At 34.1% G+C, this 27,475-nt stretch overlaps 1 protein-coding gene across 1 annotated transcript in view; it reads right to left on the reverse strand.

Moving 5' to 3' along the window:
- Positions 1–9,137: 9,137 nt before the first annotated feature.
- MYOZ2 (myozenin 2) overlaps positions 9,138–27,475 on the reverse strand; it is a gene marked incomplete at both ends in the record, with an annotated part of 33,826 nt that continues 15,488 nt past the window's right edge. The window contains 4 exons of the mRNA XM_079710372.1: positions 9,138–9,372; positions 16,969–17,152; positions 22,065–22,194; positions 27,248–27,417. Coding sequence (XP_079566498.1) covers positions 9,138–9,372; positions 16,969–17,152; positions 22,065–22,194; positions 27,248–27,417 — 719 coding nt within the window. The remainder of the gene's footprint in view (positions 9,373–16,968; positions 17,153–22,064; positions 22,195–27,247; positions 27,418–27,475) is intronic.

The following is a 27,475-nucleotide window of genomic DNA, read 5'->3' on the forward strand; positions in this document are numbered from 1 at the left end:
GTAAAGATGACAAAAATATTCAGGGCACCAGTGTTTTCAAGTTGAACTTCCTTGTTGAAATTCACTTCACAGTCAAAGGAAAAAAAGGTTTACTTTTTAATACAGTAATAAACTTGTTGGAAAGTATTCAGTGATAGAAATAATTCAAAGAAGTATAGGTAAAGGCAGAAGTTTTAGAGTATTTAATTTCTTTATTTCTTAACTGTTAGTGCTCTTGAGTTTTTTAGTCTCTTATCTGTAAAACAAACCCTCAAACTGAAATTGTGCTGGAGGAAAAAACAAACCAACTCTTGGCAAGTAATATCCCTGGAATGTGTGTAATGCCATTTTGTACATTTTTAAATCAAGGTTTTCTGATTAAATTGTTTTCTACAAGTTTTGTTCTGCTACTGTTTCAGATGCTTTTAATTCTGAATAACTATTTATCAAATTAGTTATAATAGTTTTGATGTGATGGAGAAAAGCCATTCCACTTGCTATTAACAGTGCTGACTTTTACATTTTAAACAGCATTTAGTAGTAGGTACAACAGTAACTTTCAAACATTTTAGACTGCAACCTAGAATAAGCAATATATTTTACATTGTGATCCAGTTTGCATGAACATATATATAAAGCAAAATCAGTAGTTTCCTGAAATAATACTATTTCTATGAGTGATATGCTCTGATGTTTTCTTTTCCTTTATATTCTGTTTCATTTGAAAAGCTGCTGATCATAACCATCTAAGTTAATTTTTACACCACCTAACTGAACACAACTACAGTTTGAAAGACATGGACCAAGAGGTTTCTGGTGGAAGGAGCAATGTTTACGAAAAGCCTTTACTCTCTGGTTCCACATTTTATTAACATTACCCCAATTCAGAGTTTTATTTCTCTGTGGCTAATAAATAAGGTATACAAATTATATAAGGCTATATTTATATAGATAAATATTAAATCATGTACAGTATGTTATGTCACCAGAAGGTGTGTGGTTTGTGCCCATCACCTGGATGATTGTGTTCTCCACTGAGATAGGAGAGAGAATAAGTTAGTGGGAGGAATGTTAGATCAGAAGCAGGACTCTTGGGTTCTAATTTTAGGCGTGCAATGTGAGACTAAGCCAGTTCCTTAACTTTTCTGATCTAAGTTTCTATTCTGTAAATGAGGGAATTGATCTAGAGTATTTCAAGATAGAGTCTAATTCTAAAGTGCTGTGATTTTAAGTGTTTAAAGAGAGTTTAAACCAAAGAGAGTGTTTCGTTATGCTATTAACGTAGTACTAGTGGGCTGTATTTGGTAAAATATAACTTTTTTGCTTATTCCTATTATATCTTAAATATTAATATCCTTTTGGTATGCTAACAAGAGGACACTTAAGTAAACATCAGAGTATGGATTTGTACATAGTCTAGTACATAGTAATGCATAGTCTAATACATTATGATAATTATGGTCATTAACCATAATTAATATATTATACATATATGCATCTAAAAACATGATAATTATTCTGTATTGCTATGTGTCTTAGTCTGTTCAGGCTACTATAACAGAATACCATAGACTGGGTGGCTTATAGACAGCAGAAATTTATTTCCCATATTTCTATAAGCTGGGAAGTCCAAGAGCAAGGTGCCTGGTGAGAGCCTGCTTCCTGATTCATATTTGGCTATGTTCTCTCTGTGTACTCACATGGGGGAAGGGGCAAGGGAGCTTTGTGGAGTCTCTTTTACTAATCCCATTCATGAGGACTACACCCTTACCACTTAATCACCTCCTAAAGGCCCCACCTCCTAATACTATCACATGGAGGTTAGGATTTCACCATATTGATTTTAGGGGAGCCATGCACATTGTCTATAGTATTATGATAAGTTTAATGTGTTTTTAATAGATTTTGATGAGTTTGTGAGGAAACTTATTGTAATTAACCATAAACTATATCTACATCTCTTTCTTTGCATCAGAAGTAAAGAATGTTTTTTGAATAAATGTGGTCCATGTTTATGTTTGACTTTATGTTCCAAAATAACAACTGAGCCTCGAGTGCTGTATAGCTCAGAAGACAGCCTTGCCTTGCACAGGAGGCCTGGAACCTGAGGCAATCAGTTGTGTTATAGAAACTTCATTAGCTCCAATTTTTCACATAGGTAGAAGTAAGGTAAAATAAGTATTAGGAACTGAGTTTAAAATTAAGCTTAGAAAGTATTCCTGCTTTTTCAAGATAAGTTGGAAAAGAAGAAAAAGTTATTTCAGGTTGATTGTATTTAGGTGAATTTTTCATTATGTTAGCATCAGGTCATAGAGGAATCACCTCCTTTCCATGCTTATGATTACCAGATGCCTAATTTCTTTAAGCAACATGGAAACCCACCAGAGAAGGGGACTTGGGGTGATTGTTTTTATTCATTGTACTCTAGAGATGACTGTGCCAAAACATTAGGATTCCGGGGCAACATACTTCCTGATTTGAAATATTCCAAACAGGTATTTAAATGAAAAGCCATTTTAGTTAAAAAAAAAAAAGAACGATTATGTAGCCATCTGTCCATAGGAACTCCTTTCTGATTGTATAATGTATTTTCTAAAAAGGTAGTATATACTGATCAAGGAAAGTATCCACTATATCGGTTTTTTAAAATTCTCAAGTGACCTACAAAATATGTAAATGCTCACAAGAAATAGTACTGTTTCAGCAAGATCCTAAAAAGTCTCCCATAATTGCAGTTTTGAGTCTGGAGAATAGAGCTGGCACAAGCTTATCCTAAAAAGTAGTCAGGCCACATTAGTGTTTCTGATTATGTATGTATTTAATATACTCATTGCACCAACATATATTAGCCCCAAATCAGGATCAAATATATTTATCCCAAAGCAGTTCCAGTGTAACCTCTAATCTAACTTCATTCTAAATGCCTTTGCTTTCTGCGTGATAATTTTTTATTTTGTTAATAATAATAGCTAACATGTATCAAGCATTTACAATGTATTGGGTAATATAATGTATAATATATAATTTTTAAGATAGATACTAATATTATCCCCATAATTAAGATACGTTTAACAAACTTTTATTGTTCTTTACTATATACCAGGCACAGAGGATACAGTAGTTAATAAAAAAGCAGAGTCTCTACCCTCAGAGAACATTCATTCGAGTGGGCGAGATAAATAATAAAGGAATAAATACATACATTGTGTGTGGCGGCTACATCTTGTGGATCTTAACGTAGTTGTCTGAGGGCCCCAGTTCTACTCCCTCTGACCTCCATCACTGCATTCTTGCTGAGCCTGCCTTCCACAGTCTGCTCCCAGCCACTGAGGGACCATGACAGTGACCCTAAGGCAGACTTGTTTCTGGGAAACACCGGACCTTTCCTACAGGTGACTTGGGCTCACAGATCCTCCAACAGGCTTGCTGAATCTTCCCTAGGCTGCTGGGCAGTCTAGAACATATCCATGCAGTTCCATCTGAGGTCCCTTGGGTCTCTCCCCGCCTTTCTTTGACTCTCTCCCCATTTTCTCTCATGTGGGCAATTTTCCTAATAAAACTTTTGCAGGTTTACCCCGTCTTGGCATCTGCTCCTCAGAGGACCCAGACTAACACATTATGTTAGGGAGTAATAAGGGCTATAAAGGAAAAATAAAAGCACAATAAGGGGTTATAAGTGTGCTCTCTTAAGTAAGGGTGGTCAGGGAAGGTCTTAGGCAGAAGTGGCCTTTGAAACACATAAATGGTTGGAGAAAACTTCCAGAGTAAAGTAAATTGCTTGAGATTATATTACTAATTTGTGGTAGATTAGCAGATTGCTGGCACATTTAAATACAACTGCTTTAATATGCAATTTATAAGTGCGTGTTGATAAAGAAAATGTAATGAGAGTTATCTATTTTGGGTGACAATTCACATTAGACAACTGATATAACAAAACTTCTTCAAAGGGGGTAAGGAAAAGGCTCTAGAAACCATAGAATATCACAGTTATTTCCTTTCAGCCTGCTTCATTCTGGCCTTCCTTTTTTCCCCCTGTTCTTTTAGATTTATTTTGCTAGTGCTGCAGCTTCTATACCAATTATTCAATTAGTAATTGAATTTACCTTTTGTCCTTCTGACTCTCTCCAATTCTGTTTCCTGAGCTGTCTCCATCTCATACACTGCCTAAGTTGTCATTGAAATGTGCTTCAAAATATTACACAATCCAGAATAATAAGCACATTGTTTTTGAAACTGAAGTGTAACCTCTTAGAAATAATTTTTCCCCCTCTTTGCCCATATGTACCAAATCTTCCTATTGAAATCACATTATATTGAGAAGTCAGAGAAAGTTTATATCCTGAGTTGAAATCTAGTTCTTTTATTTAAGGAATTCAAATAGGGACATACCCTTTTATTTATCTAATAATACTTCAGTGTGTAAGCCATTGAAATTCTTACACAATTTTACTTTTTTCTTAGTTCTGAAAAGTTTAACTTTTTTAAACATAATTTTCTAAAAATCCTTTGATATATTTGTGAAGTGCTTTGATCAGTTAGTTTGGAATAGATTCCCCTTGCTTGTTCTTTTGGCAAAAGCCTGGCACTCTTCCACCTTTCATAGAAAGTGAACTGCCCTTCTTCCTACAGAATAGAGCATGTGGAGGTTGAAAGTATTTTTCATAAGAAAAGGGGCATTCAGAGCAATACTTTCCTAAGCTTAATAAAAAGCAGTTGTGGCTGGGAAACTGCAATGATGTCATGTAAGTTTTATCCTGCATAAGCAGCAGAGTGAGGAAATTCCAGAATTAATAAGTCGGCTGGTACAGCTGTGCCCTGAGTTGGAAAGTTCAGGATGTTCTTTTCACACTCATGACTGGACATTCTGCTCCACTTTAGCCTTTGTGAGAATAATTGGCTCCCTCCATTTCCACGCTGCTAAAACATTTATAAATTGGTCTACTTAGAAAATGTAATATTTTAAGTGGATAAATGGTCATTTTGACTAAAAATTATTGTCCATATTTGCCTTGATTTTGTAATAACTGATAATTAGTTATTTTAAGTTATCTAGTCCTTTCAAATACTGAGTTAAGAAATGGAAAATACCAGCCTTGAGAAATGATTGAAGGGAGTGGAGAGTTAAGAGCCAAGAATGAGGACTTCCCTGGTGGTGCAGTGGCTAAGACTCCTCACTCCCAATGCAGGGGGGCCTGGGTTTGATCTCTGGTCAGGGAACTAGATCCCGCATGCCGCAACTGAAAGATCCCGTATGCCACAACGAAGATCCGCGTACCACAACTAAGACCTGATGCAGCCAAATAAATACATAAATATATTTTTTTAAAGCCAAGAATGATCTAACTATTGCTGTAGTTGTTAATGCAGACCTAGTGTTATCCAGAAAACCATTGGCCAGCTGATCATCAAGAAATTGGCTAAATAAAATAGGAGATAAAATTTTATGACCCAAAAGTCAGTCTGTTGAACAGTATAATGGAAATTCTTCTAAAGTTTTGAAAAGTAGAAAACATTTCCATTTAAAGGAATGTTTTTGGAGTGTTATCACACTAGATGATTTCGTTCAGCCTTATGGTTATTAGTGTTGTGCATTTCTGTCCTCTTTATTTCCTCTTCTTTCTCCCTTCTTTGCCCCTTACAGGGGAAAGAAAAAAAAAAGTTTACATCGATCAGTGTGCACAATGTTGAGCAGAAACAAGCAGGTTTAATCAGAGTATGCTTTTGTATTTCTCTAATTTCATAATTAAACATGCACATTGCTTGTTTGAAAGTCTGAAAGTTCAACTTTTTATGATTATGAGTGCCTGAATGACTTTAGAGGGTGACTCTAAAATTACTCAATTTATAGCTATATTTTCCCAAAATTAATATAATGGAGATTTTTTATTATTTGTCTAGACATAATAAAATAGTTTAAGGCTGAAATTATTCTGAAAGAGAAGTTATGAACCATGAGTTCTTAGAGCATATATTTTAGAGCCAGACTCACCTATTTCTTCTACTTTGGACCTAGAATTAAGCTAGTCACCTTAGTTCTCTGAGGCTCAATTTTCTTATATAAAATGGAGATTATAATACATTTCTCACAGGATAATCATGAAAATAAAATAATATTTAAAATATAGAGAATTCCCTGGTGGTCCAGTGGTTAGGACTTAATGCTTTCACTGTGGTGGCCTGGGTTCAATCCCTTGTTGGGGAATTAAGATCACACAAGCCATGCGGCACAGCCAAAAAGTAAAATAAAATAAAATAATACACATTAAATAGCCTTTATAAACCAGTGAGTATAGTGCTTGGCATTTAGTAGTCCATCAGCAAATATTATTTTCATTCATTTACTTTTAATTTTCTTTCTCCTTTATTTCATTTTTCATGTATACAAATGTGGGTGGAAAAAATGCCACAGTCTTTCTGCTGTTCTAAAAAGCCTATCATATTTCTTCAGACTTTGAAAGATTTAGCTGCTTTTTAGGTCAGTGGAAAACCCATTCAAAATTCCTTTCAAATTCTAATTGTGTAGCAACCAGATTGTGAAATTTGGCATTTCTAAAGGTGTCAGACAACTGAATTAGAATTAATAGACACTCCCAGGAAAGGAAGAAATACGATAGTGAGCAGAGGGCTATTTCATCATTTTCTAACCAATCTTAAAAAAGAAACTTAAGATTCCCCCTTTTAAAATTCTCCTTTATGATGTGGAGAGTACTGTTCTATAACTAACATATTTAATTGCTGGCCCCTTTTCGGTGGTTGACAGAGAGGTGACACTGAGCATAGAGTTTAACTATTTGGAGATAGTTAAAATAATGCAATAAAATTTAAGTTTAATGAAAAATAGTAACATTTCAAATTGCTAATAAAGAACTAAACCATTTCATCAAAATGCATAATAGAATATGACTAATTTTTTATTTATTAAAAGATTAAAATGAACAAAAAAATGGCATGATGGGACCCTCATATCTAGAGTTATCATAGATGCCAACATTGTTATTTTAAAACAGGTAAATACCAAAACATAAATAAAACTAATATATCTTTTTTTTTTTTTTTTTTTTGCGGGCCTCTCACTGTTGTGGCCTCTCCCGTTGCAGAGCACAGGCTCCGGACGCGCAGGCTCAGCAGCCATGGCTCATGGGCCCAGCCGCTCCACGGCATGTGGGATCTTCTCGGACTGGGGCACGAACCCGTGTCCCCTTCATCGGCAGGCGGACTTTCAACCACTGTGCCACCAGGGAAGCCCAATATATCTTTTTTTAATATAACTTTATTTATTTATTTATTTATTTATTTATTTATTTTTGGCTGCTTTGGGTCTTTGTTGCTGCATGCAGGCTTTCTCTAGTTGCGGCGAGCAGGGGCTACTCTTCGTTGTGGTACGCAGGCTCTAGGCGCGCGGGCTTCAGTAGTTGTGGCGCACGGGCTTGTTTTCTCCGTGGCATGTGGGATCTTCCCAGACCAGGGATCGAACCCGTGTCCCCTGCATTGGCAGGCAGATTCTCAACCACTGTGCCATCAGGGAAGCCCAAGGTGTCTTTTTTTGGGTTTTTTTGTTTGTTTTTTTATATTTGAATTTTATTTTATTTTTTTATACAGCTTGTTCTTATTAGTTATCAATCTTATACATATTTATGTATACATGTCAATCCCAATCTCCCAATTCATCCCACCACCACCACCCCTGCCACCCCCCGCTTCCCCCGAAACTAAGATATCTTAAAGATATACTTTAGATTATACACATTCTCTACAGTGATAATATGCATAAGTAAGATACTGTTCCTTTCTAGGCACTGCATTTTTCATAAGCAAATTTGTAAAGACTAGAAGATGATCAAAACAACCACCAATTTCAACATTATATGCAGATTCTTTTGTAAATATGCGATGTTGTTACACAGCATTTTCATTACTCTGTTATACACTTTCCTTCTTCCAGTCTCCTAAACTTAATGTGGTAGATAGTTTTCTATGGATAAGACATTTCTTCTCTGGTATAAACATCTATCACAGAACTTTTAACTGAACTGAAATGGGAAGAATTGATATTTATGTCTTACCAGTTCCATGGCATATATTTCTTCAACCATATTTTAAGATATATCTATAACTTTATATTAGTTTGAGTCTTTTATACAAATATATTAATATATTTCATGATAGATGTGTGCTATATTACTTTCAAATGCTTTCGTATTCTTCCATTTCTTGTTTTTATTTGTGTTTTATGGCATATACTCCCTAGTGCTTAAGGATTTGAGCAGAATTTAAAGATTCAGCAAAGAAAGCTGCCAATTCAAATTACACACTCTCTTTGTCCTCCCGTCGTATACATATATTTATTTATATGTATATTAGCATGTATTTTGTTATTACTCTTCTAAAAATACATACATAAAGTTGAACCTAATCAACACACAACATTGTGGAACTTGAACTCCAAGTATACCTTGATCATGAAAACTGCAATAGTATGACGTTCTTTGAGTCATTGTCTCTCAGTCTCCTTGACTTAATACTAAACAAAAATAACCCAATTGAACTCTGGCGAATGCCATCTGGAACAATTACCTAATGATTCAAAGCACGTTGAAAAATACAAAGCACTTTAGAAATTCTAAGAATGACTAATGAAAAGACTTCATCTAGACAAGTTATTTTATCATGGAAGCTTGTCAGAAAAGAAGAACCCAACCCTTTTCTCCATCAATAATGTTTGTATATCAACTTCCATAGCTTTCATCCCTTAAATAAAACCCTGAATTAATCTAAATATCTTGCACTATATTTTGATTCTAGATCCATTTGAAAAACTTATTCAGTAATACCTTATATTAAAGGCAACAAAAATGAAACCCTTTGCTGTCAGTAACTTTTCTGGACTTTCTCAGTGAAAAGGCTGGATTGCTTAGACCAGGTGAAAACAAGATTATGAATAAAGACAAGTGACTTAAAAGGTTTTAAAATAAGATTTTTAATTATTTATTAGATTTTGATCTGAGATTGAAATTAAATGTCATAAAAGGAAAATTGCTAAATTGCTATTAAATTATGGCTACTAATGAAGAGTGTAAGTGGCTTTGCAAGTAAGTAGAATAATAAAACAGCAACATTCACGTTCACAGGTTCTTGTGTCACATACAACTTTCTTTTCATAGGTCTTCTGATTCCGGTATGGTGGTATCCTCTGTAGGTTCAGTTGTTACCACTATAGGAATATTCTCAGATATCCATCCCTTAGGAGTCCTATTAAAGGACCGTCTTCCAGAAAGAGGATTGGCAAAGGCCATGAACCTGGGATCTGTTAGAAGTAGCAGGTCAAAATCTGGAACCTTAAATTTAACCATTTTTGATGCTTTTTCAAAACCTCCAAATGGGGTGGCAACTCTGTGAGAAATGAAAAGAAAAAGGATAAATTAATTAATATTCAAATTTATTTGACAGAAAATAGAAAACAATTTAATGCATGATCTTATGGGCATGTTGTTGTGTTATATTCTTAGTAGTGTTTCCGTTTTTGGCCTCTGAGGCAAGCATTTCCATTCAAGGACCATGCCTTTATGATAAAACAGATATTTCATAATAAATTGGTGTAAAGTCCTTATGTATGTACTCTTAGTTTTGGACTGAGCTAATCTCTTCCCTGGACATCACAACGTTTCTTGCCTTTGCACCTTTGCTGACAATGTTATACTTGCTTAAGATATTTCCTCTGTGCCTCCTCTCCACCAGCCCTCACTCCCTTTCTTAACCAAATTCCTGTCACGTTGATTGTCTTATGTGAATCATTTAGTGCTTATAATATGGTACTTTGTATTGTTAGCTTCTCTTTTTCAGAATACGATTTTGTTTGGGTCATCTGTGAATTATAAACTCTTTGAAGGCAAGAGGTATATCTTTGCATCTTTCCACCTCTATCTCAAAAACCTCAAAATCCTTCTACTCATCTGAATAAAGTCCACCTTCCTTACCTTGGCATCCAAGGTCCCATGTAACATCCTAGCTTCGTTTGATTTAGCCATTAATTATTCATTCACTCAGTGCCAGGCACAGTTCTAAGTGCTGGGGGTATAACCAGTGAACAATGTAGTCAAAGTCTAAGCTTTTATATTCTAGCGAAGGAGACAGACAATTAAAAAACATAAACAGAGTCATACAGAGTGAAGTAAGTCAGAAAGAGAAAAAAATACTGTATGCTAACACATATATATGGAATCTAAAATTTAAAAAAAAGGTCATGAAAAACCTAGGGGCAGAACTGGAATAAAGATGCAGACGTAGAGAATGGACTTGAGAACACGGGGAGGGGGAAGGGTAAGCTGGGACAAAGTGAAAGAGTGGCGTGGACATATATACACTACCAAATGTAAGATAGATAGCTAGTGGGAAGCAGCCACATAGCACAGGGAGATCAGCTTGGTGCTTTGTGACCACCTAGAGGGGTGGGATAGGGAGTGTGGGAGGGAGATGCAAGAGGGAGGAGATATGGGGATATATGTATATTTATAGCTGATTCACTTTGTTGTAAAGCAGAAACTAACACACCATTGTAAAGCAATTATACTCCAATAAAGATGTTAAAAAAAATAGAAATTAGGGCTTCCCTGGTGGCGCAGTGGTTGAGAATCCACCTGCCGATGCAGGGGACATGGGTTCGTGCCCCGGTCCGGGAAGATCCCACATGCCGTGGAGCCGGCTGGGCCCGTGAGCCATGGCCGCTGAGCCTGCTAGTCCGGAGCCTGTGCTCCGCAATGGGAGAGGCCACAACAGTGAGAGGCCCGCGTACCGCGCAAAAAACAAACAAACAAAAAAAAGATAAAAAACAGCAGTGGATTACAGATGAAAAAAAACATGTAAGTCAACTATACGTCAATAAAAAACTAATAAATTTTAAAAATCATAAACATATAGACAAATATCCAATAATGACAAGAGCTATGAGAAGATTAAAATAGGATGATATAATAGGGCACAACTGAATGACTAGATAGGTAGAGAAGACATCTCTGAAGAGGTGACATTTAAACTGCCATCTGAAGGTCAGAAGTTAGCTATGGACCGTATGGCTGAAGCACTTCAGCATTTCAGGTAGAGGGAGTAGCTAATGCAAAGAATCTAAAGCAGAAATAATGTTGATCTTTTCAGGAAAAGAAAGAAGGCCTATCTTGTTAGACAGGTGAGGGGGATGGCAGAAAGGAGAGAGGACAGAGAGGTAGATTGTGTGGAACTTTGTCCAATAAGGAATATGGATTTCATTCTAAGTGTGAAAGGGAGCCATCATAAGGTGTTAGACAGGGGAGTGGTAAGTATAATCTGACTAAATTTTTATAAAGATCACTCTGGCAGCTGTTACTATGTGAACAATTATAGGTGGACAAGAATGGAAGAAGGGAAGATATTGTAGCAATTCAAGTGAGAAATTATGGCAGCTTGGATTTCAGGTGTTTTCCTTGAAGAAGTGGGTGGTTTCAAGATGTGTTCTATGGGTAGAGTCAACAGGATTTGCTGACAAATTGGATAAAAATTGTGAGAGAAATGTAGAAATCAAGAATTACTCCTAGGTTTAGAGTTTCAGCAACTGGCTGATAGAAGACAAAGAGGAACAGGGTTGGTGTATGTGTGGAAAAAATTACTTTCACATCCCAATGGAAAGGTCCATGCTGGTTTTTCCCTATTCACTTTCATATACCCTTTGTTCCAGTCAAACTGATACACTGCTTGCTCTTTTCCTTATGCTTTCCAACCTCATTGCCTTTACAAATATTCATTTTTCTCTGCCTGGAGTGCTCTGACCCTTATTACTACATTTCTAAATCCCCTTTAAGTTCTTTAAGTTCTAAGTATGTTATATAAGTAATTTATATTTAAGTATTTAATAATTTAACTTTCTTCTTGAAGCTTTCCCTGATCTTCCACAGCCAGAAATAAGCTCTTTCTCCCCTAAGTTTCCATGGACTCTATTTTTACCTCCCCTGTAACCCTATTTTCCATCTTTCATTATATCCACTGGTCTGTCTGTCGTATTTCTTACCAGCCTGCACTCGAAGAGGACCAGAATTCTCTCTGATGTATCTTTGTAACTTACTCAATATATGTACTTGTATAATGTATTGTACCTAGAAGATTCTTATAAACATTTGGACAATGGAATTGGCAAGACTATATAGATTTTCCAGTATTGCAGAGACTATTTTAAAGCCTGGAAGAGATCTGATTTTCTTCAAAGCTCAATCACCTATGATCTTTCTTGAATATCTTAATTTCTGGGTGATAATAGTGAGGGACCGTGGAGTCTGATAAAGTAAGGAGAAAATGATTGATAGACTTTGAAAAGTGAGATGGCTTTGATGTGTGGAATGGAAACATTATTGAAATAAAGAATAAATGAAAAATAAAGATAAAATGTGATAGAGAGCAGGATGCTTGAAATTGAGATTTTGAAGGTGATAATAGGTATTGGTAGTGACAAACATTAAGAAAAGCCAAGAGTGACTAAGGTGGGATTGAGAGACAGATCCTTAAAAGCAAGACAGTCAAGGACTTGAAAGGGCTGAGAGTTCAGTGTATTATTTACGTGGATACTTAAGCCACCAAAAAGTGATGACAGGAATAGTACTGGGGAAGAAGAGGGAGAGCCAGATAAGATCTTCAGTGTCCACAGAGTGGATAGGTGACCTCAAAAATGGCTGTAGCAGATGTAACTGTGTCATATAGTATAGAATCTCATGTCTTACTGGCCCATAATTTTCTTGTCTTCCAGTGTTTTGCTCCCTTCTGAAGAACAGTATGTTTTACTTTCTATTGCATCTGTTCTCAAGATAACTGACCTTATAATATTTCCCCCAAATTGCTGTAGAAGATATGGATAAAAACAGATCACTGACTGATGCAGTAACCTCAGTCTAATGTAGTATTTCAGCAATCATATCAGTATAGGCTTTCACATCCAGGGCCTAAAACCATTACTCTGGAGGTGAGAGAGATTGTTTAGGAAAAGAACTTTAAGAATTTAGATCATCAGTCAGGTGCTTTATGACTGTTAAACTTCAGAAGGCATAGTAATAAAGCTATTATTTATTGACAGGGTACTGTGCACCTGACACTGTTTTAAGTGCTTCTCAAACTCTTTTGGTATAGGAATCACCTTGGGATCTTGTTGAAGTACAGATGCTAATTCAGTCAATCTAGTGTGTGTCCTGAAATTCTGCATTTCTAACCAGTTCCCAGGTGATGCCAGCACAGCTGGTCTGACCACACTTTGAGTACCAAGCTTTACATGATTGTCTCATTAAATTCTCACAACAACCTTATGAGTTGATTCTTTTTATATCGCCATTTAATGGATGAAACTGAAGCACAGATAGTTAAATGACTTGCCCAAAGTTACCCACCTAGTAAGGTGTAGAATCAGGATTTAAATCTAGGCATCCAAACTCACTGAAGGCCTTCTCTTCTATACTACCTTATATCATACCCGCACAAGATAACTCTTAAGGAGTATTGGGCCTTCTGAGATCACTTCCTAAGTAGAGCAGTATATTTAGGAATCTCAACCACTTGGCTGTGTCTAAATGGTGTCAAACCAGGTTGCTGTCACATTCGTGGTGTAACTAGGTGATTAATATCCCACATTTTGTCATGTGATTTAGTGAATTGAAGAGTCTCTATGACTCAAATTTGACTCAGTACATAAGTAAAACTTATTCTTGGATGTCCAAGACAATATTTTGTCATTTTAGAAATTTACCACTGTAAATTAATAGTTTGTTCATTTGTTGATTCATTCATTTATTCATCTGATGAATTACTGATTGCTTATTATATCTAGACACTCTGCTATATGCTAGGAATTCAAACATTGTAATAAGTCTTAACCTCAGTGAACTCACAGACAAGAGAAGAGTGAAACGTGAGGGGGGAAAAGACACGTATGGACCAATATAGTTACTTTAAGGGAAAAATTTCCTGAATACAGAGGAGCTTAGGGTAAAGTTTAGAACCTGGGATCAGGACCCACCACATAATTTTGTAGGGCACAGTGCAACATGAAAGCTCGAGCCCCTTTGTTAAAAAATTGTTAAAAATTTCAAACATTAAAGCAAAACATTAAACCAGCCATGGCCTTTTTAATTGTGGGGCCCCCAGCAATTGCACAAGACATACGTTCATTTGCAGGAGTTTAAGAGTATATGGATATCCATTGGATACAAGAGGCTGGAGTTGAGCATTTCTAGATTTAGGCTGAATTTGGTCAATTAATCTTGTATTTATTAATTCCAGAAATCACCTTTACTCATTTATTTATTTTTTTTTCTGAATTAAATGAAAAAAGAAATGTTCCCGTGCCACTGAAATCCAATATTTGGGTTTGGCATTTAGTGCATTAGCTTTTCCCTTTTTATCCAGTTCTGTTTTGTTTTTCCCACCCAATTTGTGGGTCATTTTCTTCTGTAAATGAAAACATTCCCTTCTGTTCATCACCCATCTCCTCCCTCCTACCACTTATCCAGTGAAAGTTTGCTCTTTGAAAAGCAGAGTTTTCTTTTCTTTGGCACCATCGAGACTATATCCTGTTTAAATTTTTATTGCCCTCGGACACAAAGTAAAGAAAATCTTTTAACAGAGATGTTAAGCATTCAAAGTGAGAGACTATTTGTAAGATTTTTAAGATCTCTGAAAATAGTTTCAAGTTTTAGTTAGTGAAGCAAAACATTCCACTGAAAGATTTGGAATATGCTACTAAAAGATCACTGTGCATCTCTATGATTCCCGTAACATAATTTCTTCAAACATAGATCTGACTTAAAATGATTTTTACACTTTATCGTCTATGTAGTGACTAACAGGCTTGTTTCACTCAGATTCAGTCAATATATGCTTTGTTGTTTATTTCAATTGATCAATAATTGGTTTGCATTTGTAAAAATTAATAGTGCTGGACATATAAAACACCCATAATAATTACTGATTATTCTATAAGGTAAAAAATTATGTAAAATGGTTGTATAGAAGTTAAAATAAATTGCTCTACTAAATAGATAATGCATGTTATATATTTAAAGGTACTTAATCATATAATCATACAACGTATTTACAGATGAGGAAATTAATACAAGGAAAGGTTAAGTGACATACCCAAAGTCTTACGGCTTTTTGAAGCAGAGCTGGAAACCTCCTTGCTCCTAGTTTACTTTTCCTCACATGTTACATAGGTTTAATATAGTGTTATTTAAATATAACATAAATATTTACATATCTCAAAATGAGTATAAGAATACAAAGTTATGGGCTATTTTGATTAGACTTGGGAGCCCATTCTCATCCAGTCATTACCACTGCTGAAGGCTATAAGACTGTATCTCACTCTTACATGCTTTATTAACAATATCTAGTAATTATGTATAATAATATGGGGCTACCAAAGAGCATTATTTTACTCTTTGCAAAAGACTTTGAGAATATTTGGAAACTACTTATTTCCTCCCCCTTCCTCTCCCTGTTTCTGTTGTTCTCATTTGTTTTTACAAAAAGAAAAAAATAGATATATTCAAATAAAATTTTCTCAGGTAAAGGAGAACTACTAGCAAGTTAATTTCTCTCCCCCCACCCTTCTCTCTCTTTCACACACACATACAGTGTTACGTTTACAAAAGCCTTGATTTAACACAGGGAGCTACATTTCCTAATTATATAGTATTGTGTTCATTGTTATAGCACTCACTTGGTCTTTATACAATCAATAGGCATCTCTTTATAACCAACCCAGATACTATAGTGTGTTTGTAGAACTGGAAGCAAGCTGCTCAGCAGGTATGGGGTACTGAAGCCACAAGGTATACAGAAGTCATATGGCATCTCTAAAGCACTAATATCAAAAACAAGCCTCAAGTATTCCATTAGTTTCCATTTCTTCCTAGTGTTTTACTTTTATAATTTTCTACATTCTCATTTTTGAAAAAAATTATATCATTGATTAGAATGGGCTTTCAACATCCTTTCTTTGCCACACCTCAAACCCTCCTTAAATTATATGATATACCTCATTTATGCAATAGATGTAGTACTAATACTACTAGCATTACTAATAATGCTAGTAGTATTAGATGTAATACTAGTAGATGTATTACTAATGTATTACTAATAATAGATGTAGTACTCATACTATTACTATAGCAATATGTGAAAACTAAAATGTTAATAGTACAATAATTTGAAAAGTACTAAGGAAGGTCACTATTTAAATGCAGGCTTTGTGGCATTCTTTTGTAAATCAAAAATTTACTCCTTAATTTATTAATTTTTAAGTGAATAATCACTAAGCAGCCTATAAATTGAGTGGGTGTGAGACAAGATACTGGAGATATTTTACTGCAAAATGAAAATCTAGTGGTCAAAGAATGGATTATGAGACCATTAAAAATATATGGAAATTATAAAAAATGGATAACAGGGAAAAATAAATGTCCATTGTGTAAACTATAAGGCAGATATTATTTGGCAGTATTTTTGGTAGCATAAGTATTGGTGTGTATATGTGCTGGAGTCTTGGCCCTAAATTACCTTTAATCTGGCTTAAAGCCTACACAAATATAAATTGGAACCTAGAGTTAGATGGTAATTCTCATAGTCCTGCATGAAAATTATTTCTGAAATTCTTGAACAGCATTGTCATTTGGAGCAACACATAAACTAATATCAACCTTCAAATTAGAAATTATTATTAAAATAACATTTTAAAATGTGGGTGATGATCTTAGTGATTGTTTCTGTATTATAGCATTCATTGTTATACTAAAAAGGGACTAAGGTTTGACATATTAATAATATTGCAAAAATGAGTCTTTGCCTAGGCTAAGGAGATATTATATATTGCTATTTAGAGTCTTTAAAAATTTTTTTTTACCAGAAGATTCAGTTCTCCATACCATGATATAAAAGCCTTGCTATTGCATGCTGAAGTGTCACCCAGGATAATTGAATTACCTGTTAAAGCTCCTGTAATCAGGCAGTTCTGCCTTTCCTTCAGGCTTGAAAAGTTTAGGGTATAAAGCCTCTAAAAGCTCCGGATCATTGCTAATGGCCTGTTCCCAGGGTGACTGGTAGTACTTAGGGACAGCTGTGGTGTTGAATCTTTCAGGAGGAATTTCCTTCAGTGGTCCAGAATATCCTTTGGAAAAATATTGCAAGAATAAGTAAACACAGAGTGCCTAAGAGTTACTAAACTCCACCTAACATTTTCCCATGTTTAATTTTTCATGCAGGGGTAAATTTATGAAGAATGCATTCTTTTTATGATCTCTCAGAAAAGAGTAGTCTGAAAGTGTGAGACATTTTTAAACCCCTTTTAATTTATGGGATTTTCAAAAGAAACCACTTAGTGTTTAATTTTACCAAATCATAGTTAATTTTTTCCTTGACTATCTTAGTATATATTTGTTCAGTGAAACTATTAATTTTTTAAAAATTGTGCCCCTTATATTAATTTATACTAGGCCTTATATACCACACTTAATGGATTAATTTAGAAATGTAAATTGAGTGTTTACTGTGGTCTAGGTTCTGGGGAAATATCAATGAAGACAAAATCTCCCTCCTCTGGAGCTGATTCTTTAGAAGTAATGTTCAGGTGTTGACTATCCTGAATTTCTGAGTGGTCTGTAAAATGTTCAAACTTCAAAATGGTGAAGCAATTTGTTTCCACTATCTTAATCAGGCCCTTCTTACTGCCTGATGTGTCCATCCCTTGTTTACTTTGTTCCTGAGGATTTCTAACTTTTCTGCTTCCAATCTCACCTCCTCAATTTATTCTCACACGAGCTAGAAATTTTCTGTAAGTACCATTTAAAAGTCACACAAATTCCTGGCATAAATGTGAAACCATTTTCACATGCATTAAGTGACATTCTTCAAGTCTTCAAAGGCACAGCTGTTTACTCTCCAGCTATACTACCATACCACCTAGTTATGTCTTTCATATAATTCTCTCTTCCACCATGTCAAAACCTCTACCGTGTGATCACTCCTACTTTTGGGTTTCCCTGATGCTCTTTTCCTTCTCTAAAATGTTTTCAAGTTTCTTCTGTCAAACCATGCCTATCCTTTCTTTACACTAAAAATTACTTTTTCTTTTCCAAAAACTCTTGATAATTTCACCAGTAGACAGTTATTTTTTGCAGGAATTTAATTTTCTTCTGATTGTCTCCGGTATCAAATGGTAGTCTCTTCGGTAGGCTGCTTCTCTCCGCTTGCCACTTAAATGTTGGTGTTACTCAAAGCTCTTTTCTTAGACTATACACTCTGCCTAGAAAATTTCATTTATATTCTTGGCTTTAACTGTGACCTACAGATTGACGATTCCAAGGTTTGTTTTTGATCTCCAGGCCCTTCTGTTCAACCACGTATTATATTTGTCCAAATTAATACTCTCCTGGCACCCTTTATAACCTACCTAGACCTACATGCATCCATTTTCCAATACATTCTGCTTCTTTTTGTATATTGGTCATCTTAGCAAATGTTATCACTACCCTCAGATGTCCAAGACAGAAGCACTGTCCTAAACAATTCCTCATTCCCACAACAAATCAATAAGTATTACCAACTATATTTAAGGATTTCTAAAATAGGGGCCCTCAACTTTGTGTTTCTGAATCACCTTGGGCACCGACTTAAGATGTTGGTAATGGAGTCTTCCCTCCAAAGACAGGAAGTTTCAGGTATTGTTTACAAATTGTATGCAAGTGATTTGCAAACAGAACATTGAGAGATCTTGTTCTAGCAAATTACCTCTTTCCTCCTCATTTCCATTTTTACCTACCTGGTTCAGGCCCTGCGCATCTCTTGCCTGGGTTTTCACAGTAGCCTTCATACTTATCCTTTAGCTCTCAACCCTTCGTCCAGGCACCTCCCTGTTGCTGCCTGAGTGACCTTTTTAAGTGGAAAACTTTATCAGGTCACTCACTTCCCTTACTCCAGGTTCTATAATGGCTCCCCGGCACAAAAATCAAAACTACTCAGCAAGGGAATTCCTTGGTGGTCCACTGGTTAGCACTTTCACTGCCATGGCCTGGGTTCAATCCCTGGTCGGGGAACTAAGATCCCACAAGCCATGCAGTGTGGCCAAAAAAAGAAAACTATTCAGTATGACACAAATGGCCCTACCTAACTGTCCAGCCAGCCTCATCTCCTGCCCTCTCCTCTCACATTTTATGTTCCAGAACTGTGGATCTGCTTGAAGCTTGTATCCCCTTATGCCTCCCTACTTGTTCCATTTGTTCCCTGTGCCTGGAATACTCTCTCTAACTCTTGTCACCTACAAATTGCTATTTTAAGACTTAGCTTGAGGTTATCACTTCTGTTTATTCACTCCTGACTTTCCCAGGAAAGCAGAGTTACCTTTTCCCATGTCTTTCCTTTGTATAGTATACATAACTCGATTACCATGACTACCACATTTTATTTCCTATTCCTTTCCTAAAATTGATCAGAGTCAACCATATAGAAATTGGAAATTTTAAAATTCTGTATTTTTAAAAACTTATTGAAATCCCATTACCAAAACACAATTTTTCCCCAGTTTTTCTTCACCTATACGCATAATGATCACATAACTATAATTCTAGTGCACATGGAATCTTGTATTTTATTGCAAATCAATTTTGTTTGAAATACTTTTGAAAGCTTCTATATCATGTTCATGATCATTTTAAGGGTTTTGTGATAATCTAATAATAATCTATTGACTTGAGGAACTATAAATGGTCTAATCTTTTCACATTTTTTAACATTCCAGGTTTTCAAATTTTTTAATAGAATTAACTGATAACTTTTTTCTTTTTTGATATGCTGAATTATTTACAAGGAAGAATCCACATATGTTTAACCTCTCAGAAATAATACAGTTCAACAATGCTACATGCCAATATTTTTGTTTGATTTTTAAATATATTTTTAATATAACAGATTTAAATTCAAAGGAACTTCATTCCTACAGTATTGTGGCATTGTAAGACTTATTAATTCATATTTGAGATAAGTTGGCTTGTGGAGACATAGTAGGTTAATCAATAAAAATGTTTGCTAAATTGGGATAAGCTATAATTTGCTCCCTGAATTTGTTATACTTTTCAACTCATCGACCAAGAAGGAAGGATCCATTACTCTTGCTTCATCACAAGCTATCTGATAACCTCCAAACTCTACCTTTTCTTAGTCTATATCACACAGACATGTCCAAATATTTAATAATTGAATATTTAGCTTTAAATAGCTATATGAATTTGTATTTTCAAAGTTTCTCTCTCTCTTTATATATATACATAGATAGATAGATAGGTAGGTAGATAGATAGATAGATTCCTGATGGTAAATAAAATGTATATATGATATTGAATTATATATGCAGAGAGAAAATGAGACTACAAATATAGTGTGGACATTTGTCCTGTCTCCCTATGTATGATTCCTTGAGGGTAGAGATGAATTTTTCTATTCCTTTTGCAATTTCATAGTTTATGATAATGATGAATAATAAACATTTTAACTTAGTAATGGGAGTACCAGATTGAATCAACATAAACTTTTCTATATGTCTTCTGTTTCCTGTTAAAAAAAAAACCTTACCATTCCAAACATTAGAAAGCAAGAGGTTGCAGTATAGTGGTTGGAGCTAAAAGAATATGTATATAGTCTGTTGAGTATTAAGAATATAAAGGTGGGTAGGGAAAGGATTAATTTTAACTGAATACTTTATTATATGTTAGGGACTATATTTACATTTTCACATTTAATTCTCACAATGACCATGTGCAGTGAGATTTATTTTCCTTATTTTACAGATGGAGAAAACTGAGACTCAAAGAGATTTATTTTCCTTCCCAACACAGTAGTAAAATGGGCAGAAATGAAAGGAGCCTGCAGGTTGAACCCAGGTCTGTCTGATTCTAAAGCTTGTTTTTCCCCCATGTGCTTAATGTTGTGTTCAAGAACTTAAAAGTGTAAAGCTATTTGAGAACTCTATTACAATGCTTCACTTCAGAATTCTGTGCATTGTAATTGTGTATTTGGTTCCCTTCAATGTTACTTTATTATGTCTATCAATACCTTTTCTCATTGTGTTCAGTAAGAACATCCTGATAAGTCTAAGCTCATCAGTGACTGACATTCAACTTACTTTTAAATAAGATTTAATATTATACAGTTGCTTTACTTATATATTTTCAAAAACACTATTGCTATTTGAGAAGATTTCCAGAAGTACTCTTGCTAAATTTAGCTGTTTAATTTACAAACATATGACATAAGTATTGCTAATTTCAATATAAAAGTAGTTGAAAATTTTATAAACCTACTTTATACATTACTCTTGAGGAAAAACTTAAAGGTATTTGCTTTAAGTTATTTTGAAAAGTTATTGTCTAAATAGATCAGATAATTTTTCTGATTGAATATTTCAAAATCAAACAATACTTCCAAGTAACATATACTGATTTGGATAGCATTTGCTTCTCTTTTAAGATAATAAACAAATATACAGTATTAAAGGATTGCATTTAAGGTTCTGTAAGAGAGCAGAAAATAACAAAAGCAATCTCCACAAGGTCACTTCACATGAGGCATCTGTAAATTTGGTACCAGATCTGGATTTAATTCTTGAACAGTCAATATTGGCTTATAGCTATTCACAGCCTCAGGTTCTTAATTTGTAAAATGAGGATTATAATAAATGTCATAGAGTTATTATTAAATTAGACAAATATATATCATAGCACTTCATAAATTGTACAGTTCTATACAAATAGGATTTCAATATAATTACAAACAGCTTAATTTTTAATATAATAGGTGATTGCCAACAAATACAATGGACCATCTGAAAGAACGTAAGACTCCTGTAAATGTTTTACAAGACTCCTCTAGGTCTAAATCTTTACATTTGTCCTGAACTTATCTACAAAGTAGATACATAATGAGAGAAGCTGTATCATTTAGGTACCATTTACTAAAGAATCCAAATGACTTGAGTCATATATTTAAGTGCATAACAACTTTATTGTTCTATTTGTAAGGGGATTAGTTACCTGGTGCAATGTTTTCTGGATTTGGGGGACTTCGTGGATCCGGGGTGTTAGGAGGAGTAAATGGGGCTTGCTGTGAACCACTTTCCAAGTTGCTTCCATCCAATTTCTCATTCTGCATGGCAATATTGTGCTGTATTTGATCAAAAGTAAACTCAACTGAAAACTCAAAAATATTAGATACACTAATAGATATCATATGTGCAAGATGCCATTTGTATACTTAGAATTTAAATACAATGCCACTTCATTGTTACATGAGGTCTCAATAATTTATATTGTAATTAGTTGAGCTATTGAATGAGAAATTTTACTGACAACAATCTAAGATCTGTTTTGTGATGGCAATCCACTTAATTAATTGAGCCTTACCGTGTGCCAGGCACTGTGTCTAGGGCTTTGTATCAATTATGTAATTTGCTATTCGTAACATACCTAAAAGGGGAATCTAAGTATTTAATTTTTAAGTCTTTACTAATTTAATATCATACAGCATACTCGCCAAACATACGGCTTAGTCATTGTTACATTACTATTTTATTTATACATGGGATTTAATGATATGCTTTAATATGCCTTGTTTTAAAATTTAATCTGAAATTTGGACAGCAGTCATATATAACAAAAAATATTTGCACTTTAAGCTGCATGAACTTATAGAAGGAAGAATTTGGGGTTTCTAGAAAATAAAATGCTTAGAAGAGCATTTGTCTTTAAAGTTTTAGGTGAATTTGTTTTACTCTTATAATTTAGGATTTATTCTATGGCAATGTAGCACTCTAAAAACAGTCAGTTTGCATTTTAACAGAGAAAAACAGACATTGTAATAGGTTATATCCTCAGAAATATGGCTAGGACTTATCTCTATGGTAAAGTATTGTTTTAATTATATATGAGAAATATATATATACTTTTTAAAAAGCCAATCTATTTAAGAAGTGCGTAAAGTCAAATCATCTTTTAACTTTAGAAGGAAAAATTTATTGAAAGCCATAGCAAATAAAGACCAATTTTGACTTTCTTCTGTGTGACATAAGCAGAAAGTATTTTAAAATATTTTTTCATTTCTGTATTTATTTATAAGATGATAAGGTAAAGTACAATTTTACAGTTTAGTACTTATTCAACTTTATAGAAATGTGAGGATAAAAGACTATTTTGTCCTAAAATCCAAACACTATAATTAAAGGCCATAAATTAAGGCCTCACCTGATAAAATTATGAAGAAAATAAAGTTTATTGCATTTTCAGGCTTCTCCCACCCACAGCCACTCTCCAGGTGCCTTTTACCTTCACCTTACTCTAGGCAGCACCCTGGTAAAGTTGCTGTGGAAACGAGTAGGGCAATGTTAGTAGGGGTAAGCTGGCTTGTGGAGCCATGCATGAAGGCATGAGAGGCAACATCAACTAGGTGAGTACAGGGTCTTGATTACTGGGCATAAAAGTTTGCATTTTATTCAACAGGCAATAAGAAACAATTTCTAGAGATGAGTAATGCTATACTCAGATACATCAGTTTTCCATGTTTTGAATTTAGCTCGTCTTAAGTGTTCAACTTAATTGACTGGGTTGGTACCTTTTTTCACTTCTGAACCTACACCACCTCTTAGAAAAGAGAAAAGTTCTCACTAACTTTAATTATAAATAAAAGCCAGTTGAGATAAATATAGAAAGTTTAATTGTATCATGCATAAAAATTACTTTTTATAAATTACTGAAATGTGCCCATGAAATGAATTTCACCTAAACTTACAAATCATTCTACCTACATTAATTTAAAAATTGTCACACTAACCTCGTTTATAGATAGGAAAATCAACTCTTTCTAAATAGTCATTAATTATCAGGAGACACCTAGTAGCTCTATTGTCATTGTTAAGTATACAAACAAAGCCTTTTAATAGTTGGGTAGTGACTTATTTTAGTTATGATATGAGCCTTAAATTATTTTTTATAAAGTTATTTTTTGAACAAAGTAAATATATGTTCAGAATCTCAGTATATTTAGTTTGGTCTTATTTCAGAATTACTTGTTACAGTATACTTCCCCTTTTCCCAGTATTATCTAACATTTTAAGGATTTTGAAAAGTCCATAGTTACTAAAAGCAGATGTAGTCTTAACTGTAAAATCTGAATTGTTTTGATTAAACAAAACAATTTGTTGTGATTTATGGAAGGGACTTTTAATTCTGATGAATCATTCTTCTATTTTATTTTCACTCTAATGCTCATTTTCTTCATCCTTTTCTTTCTTTTTTTTTTTTATTTTTTTTGCCTATTTCTGTAAGAAGTTGATCAGTTCATGAGCTAGGGCTCCAAAATTGGCATATATAGCAAGCACCGTATCTTCGTTTCTTTTTAAAAACGCCTATTTTCTGTTGTTATTTATGACATAAGTTTTGTGTGGCTTCAGTTTGCCAGTTTCTCAGCAATAGAGTAAGCCCAAAGCTGTGCTTTTTTTAAAAAAAATAATACTTAATATTTAAACCAATGGCATTGATTACCAGGGAGTTGGTTTATATTTTCATCTAATGATGTCCTGAACATTATAATAAAATAAGAAATGCATAAATATAAGTTAAATAATTATTTTGACAATATCTGTAGCTCAAGGGAAGCAGTAAAAGGAAAAGGTCATTTCAGAAAATATAGTCAATAAGTTAATTTGATATAAATCATATAAAGATGATTCAAGAATTAGATTATAAGCAAATAGTTGTTTTCTATTTTTCAGTGTTATTTTGTCTCTCCATCACTAGACAAGGGCTATTTATCTTTGAAATCCCAGCATAGTTTCTAGAACATGATAGGTAATCAACAAATTTTTGCCAAAAGTATAAATAAATGAATGGAACTAGACCTGAACCTAATATTATTTTTTAAATTCCTGTCACATTATCAATGCTTGCTTCAAGTTGCAATCTAATACCGTGATAAAGCAAATGCGTCATCATACAATGTAGCTCACTATCTTCCTCAATGATTTATTATGCAGGTCATTTTTAGAATTAGGATCAGAGAACACAGATCTTTAAAGCCAGAAAATACCTTACAAAACCATTTGCATCAATCCCTTATTTTATAAATGAGAAAACAGGTCCAGAAAGGCAAAGAAAGTTTTAAATTGACTCCAAATTACACAGATTGTGGGAGAGCCAGGACTGAACCCTGGTCTTCCGGTTCCCAGGCCAGAGTTTCTTTTAATTACACCATGACAAGTGTCAGTGCAAGAACTCTAGAATTCTGAGAGCTGGGTTTCAGTCTACTTTATTATGGTGTTACTTAAGCCAAATAAATATATGTACTTCCTTGAATACTACTTTCCTCATTTCTAAAGAAGAGAGTAAATTTCATCAGACTTCAGAGTATGTTATATAACTCAATGACATGTGACTTTATTCCATATATTATTATTGTTTATTGCTCTGTGTTAGTTATCAGCATTTAATTGTTTATTTCAATATAGCTATTTGGGATTATTTTATTTATTTAGTTCCCAATCTTCTAGGAACACTGAAAAACTATCAAGACCTGTTCTTAAACATTTTACCTATGACCAGAACATTTGACCACAGGTGTATAAGATTATTGTCAGTAATTGGAAATACTAGTGATGAGAGAATATGCTTTATTCTAATGGACATTTTAAATCTCATTGTACCTTCCACCAGAACTGTAGTTAAAGCATTATACTTAGAGATATAAATGTAAGTTATGAAAACTAGATTTATTCATTTATTCAGATGTCTAGACTTGTAGATGACTTTTCAGAGAATCTCCCTTAAGCTGCTATATTTCATATTATTCTTCAAAGCTGCTTCTCTGTTGTCATTATTGAAAGAATATGATTATATAATTATACTCTGTCAGATGAGGTAGGGGTTATTTTAGGCTCATGCTGTATTAGCTGCAGACATTTTCTGATAAGAGGATACTGGGCATAATTATAGGGTAACATAACATTACATTTATCCATGACTTCAAGTGAAAACCATCCTTCATAAGTGTAAATACTATGGTTGAGTAAAATTTGATGTCTAACTGAATTCATAATTATAACTAAATTCAATTCATGGGTGTTGAAGGATGCTCATTAATGTGAAAAAATACTGTTTAAGATGTTCTCTAACCATTTATTGTTAACCAGCATCATAACAAGGGAAATAGAAAGTTCAGGAATGAATAAAATTTTAGTGTTTGTGAGTGTGGTTGTTAGTTTTGTAATGTGTTTTAGTAATTATGATAAAAGATCAGTGAAACCAGTCTGTTTGCTGTAAAGAATTTAGCTGTTCATTCAAAACAACTTAACTAGTGATGGCAGCTGGAAAGGTTTCAGGTTTAAATTCATAAGTAAACTTATAGACTTTTCATAGTTATAGGAAGAAACCCTCAATAAAAAAAAGACAGAAAAACAACTTATATTTGTTGTAGTCTCTAGCATCTCCTCAAATTTAGAACCAATGCACTATTGCTTTTTGATTCTTCATACCTGGTATTTTATTTTTAAAGTCATTTTCCCAAAGCTAATTGTTTTTCTACTATAAACTTCTTCCTCTAAAATCTCTCTGAATGATAAGAGAATATGGTATTCATGTAATATGTAAAATATAATTTAATTAATTTGTTTGCTTTTTTAAACTTCTGGTTGATGAAAACTTCTGTCCAAAGAGTTTTGTCCACATTGGTTTTGTTGTTAATAAATAACAGACTTCTCTACACAATGTGGAATAAATGCTTTGAAAGGAGATCAACTGTGTCTGTAGTTCCCAGGCATGTTTTACTGCCAGGATGTATTCAGCCAATAAAATGCTTATACTTACTTTATGGAGCACTGTGTGCTTTGGAAATGTTTCCATCCCAAACATTTAACCAGTGGTGATAAGACCATGGAAACTTTTAGTACCACAATCACCACTCCCTCTCCCTGGTCTTAGCAGAACAGAGGAGTTCTTCAGTGCCAAATCTACAAACTTACAATGTCTGTACTGAACTAAAAAGATACTCATATCATGCATAATATTTCTTTTGTTTATCCACCTAAGCTATTCATTATCATAAAAAAAAAAGTCTAACAGAATGAATGAAAAGAAAATTTGTAGAATACTTGTTTGAGAATCTAATAACACATATAAATTTAGAAGTGCTGCCCATTTATTTAGATACCACATTATCAAGTTATACCTACATTTATTTGTGCTTTAGATTCATAATGGAAATTTTCAAATGTATATTTGTCAGATCTTCTTTGTCGCATCTTAAATAGTCTGGCACCACGGTTACTGAGATGGGATAATTCTTCCAACATGATGTCTCTGGGGATGCTGACTTTTTTGCCCAGGTCCATGCCATCTACATCTGTAAAGCAATATTCATGTGCATGAAAACCCCAAGATAAGCATTTTTAAATGCTTTG

The sequence above is a fragment of the Hyperoodon ampullatus genome (assembly GCF_949752795.1).
Source record: "Hyperoodon ampullatus genome assembly, chromosome: 1".
Taxonomy (NCBI): domain Eukaryota; kingdom Metazoa; phylum Chordata; class Mammalia; order Artiodactyla; family Ziphiidae; genus Hyperoodon; species Hyperoodon ampullatus.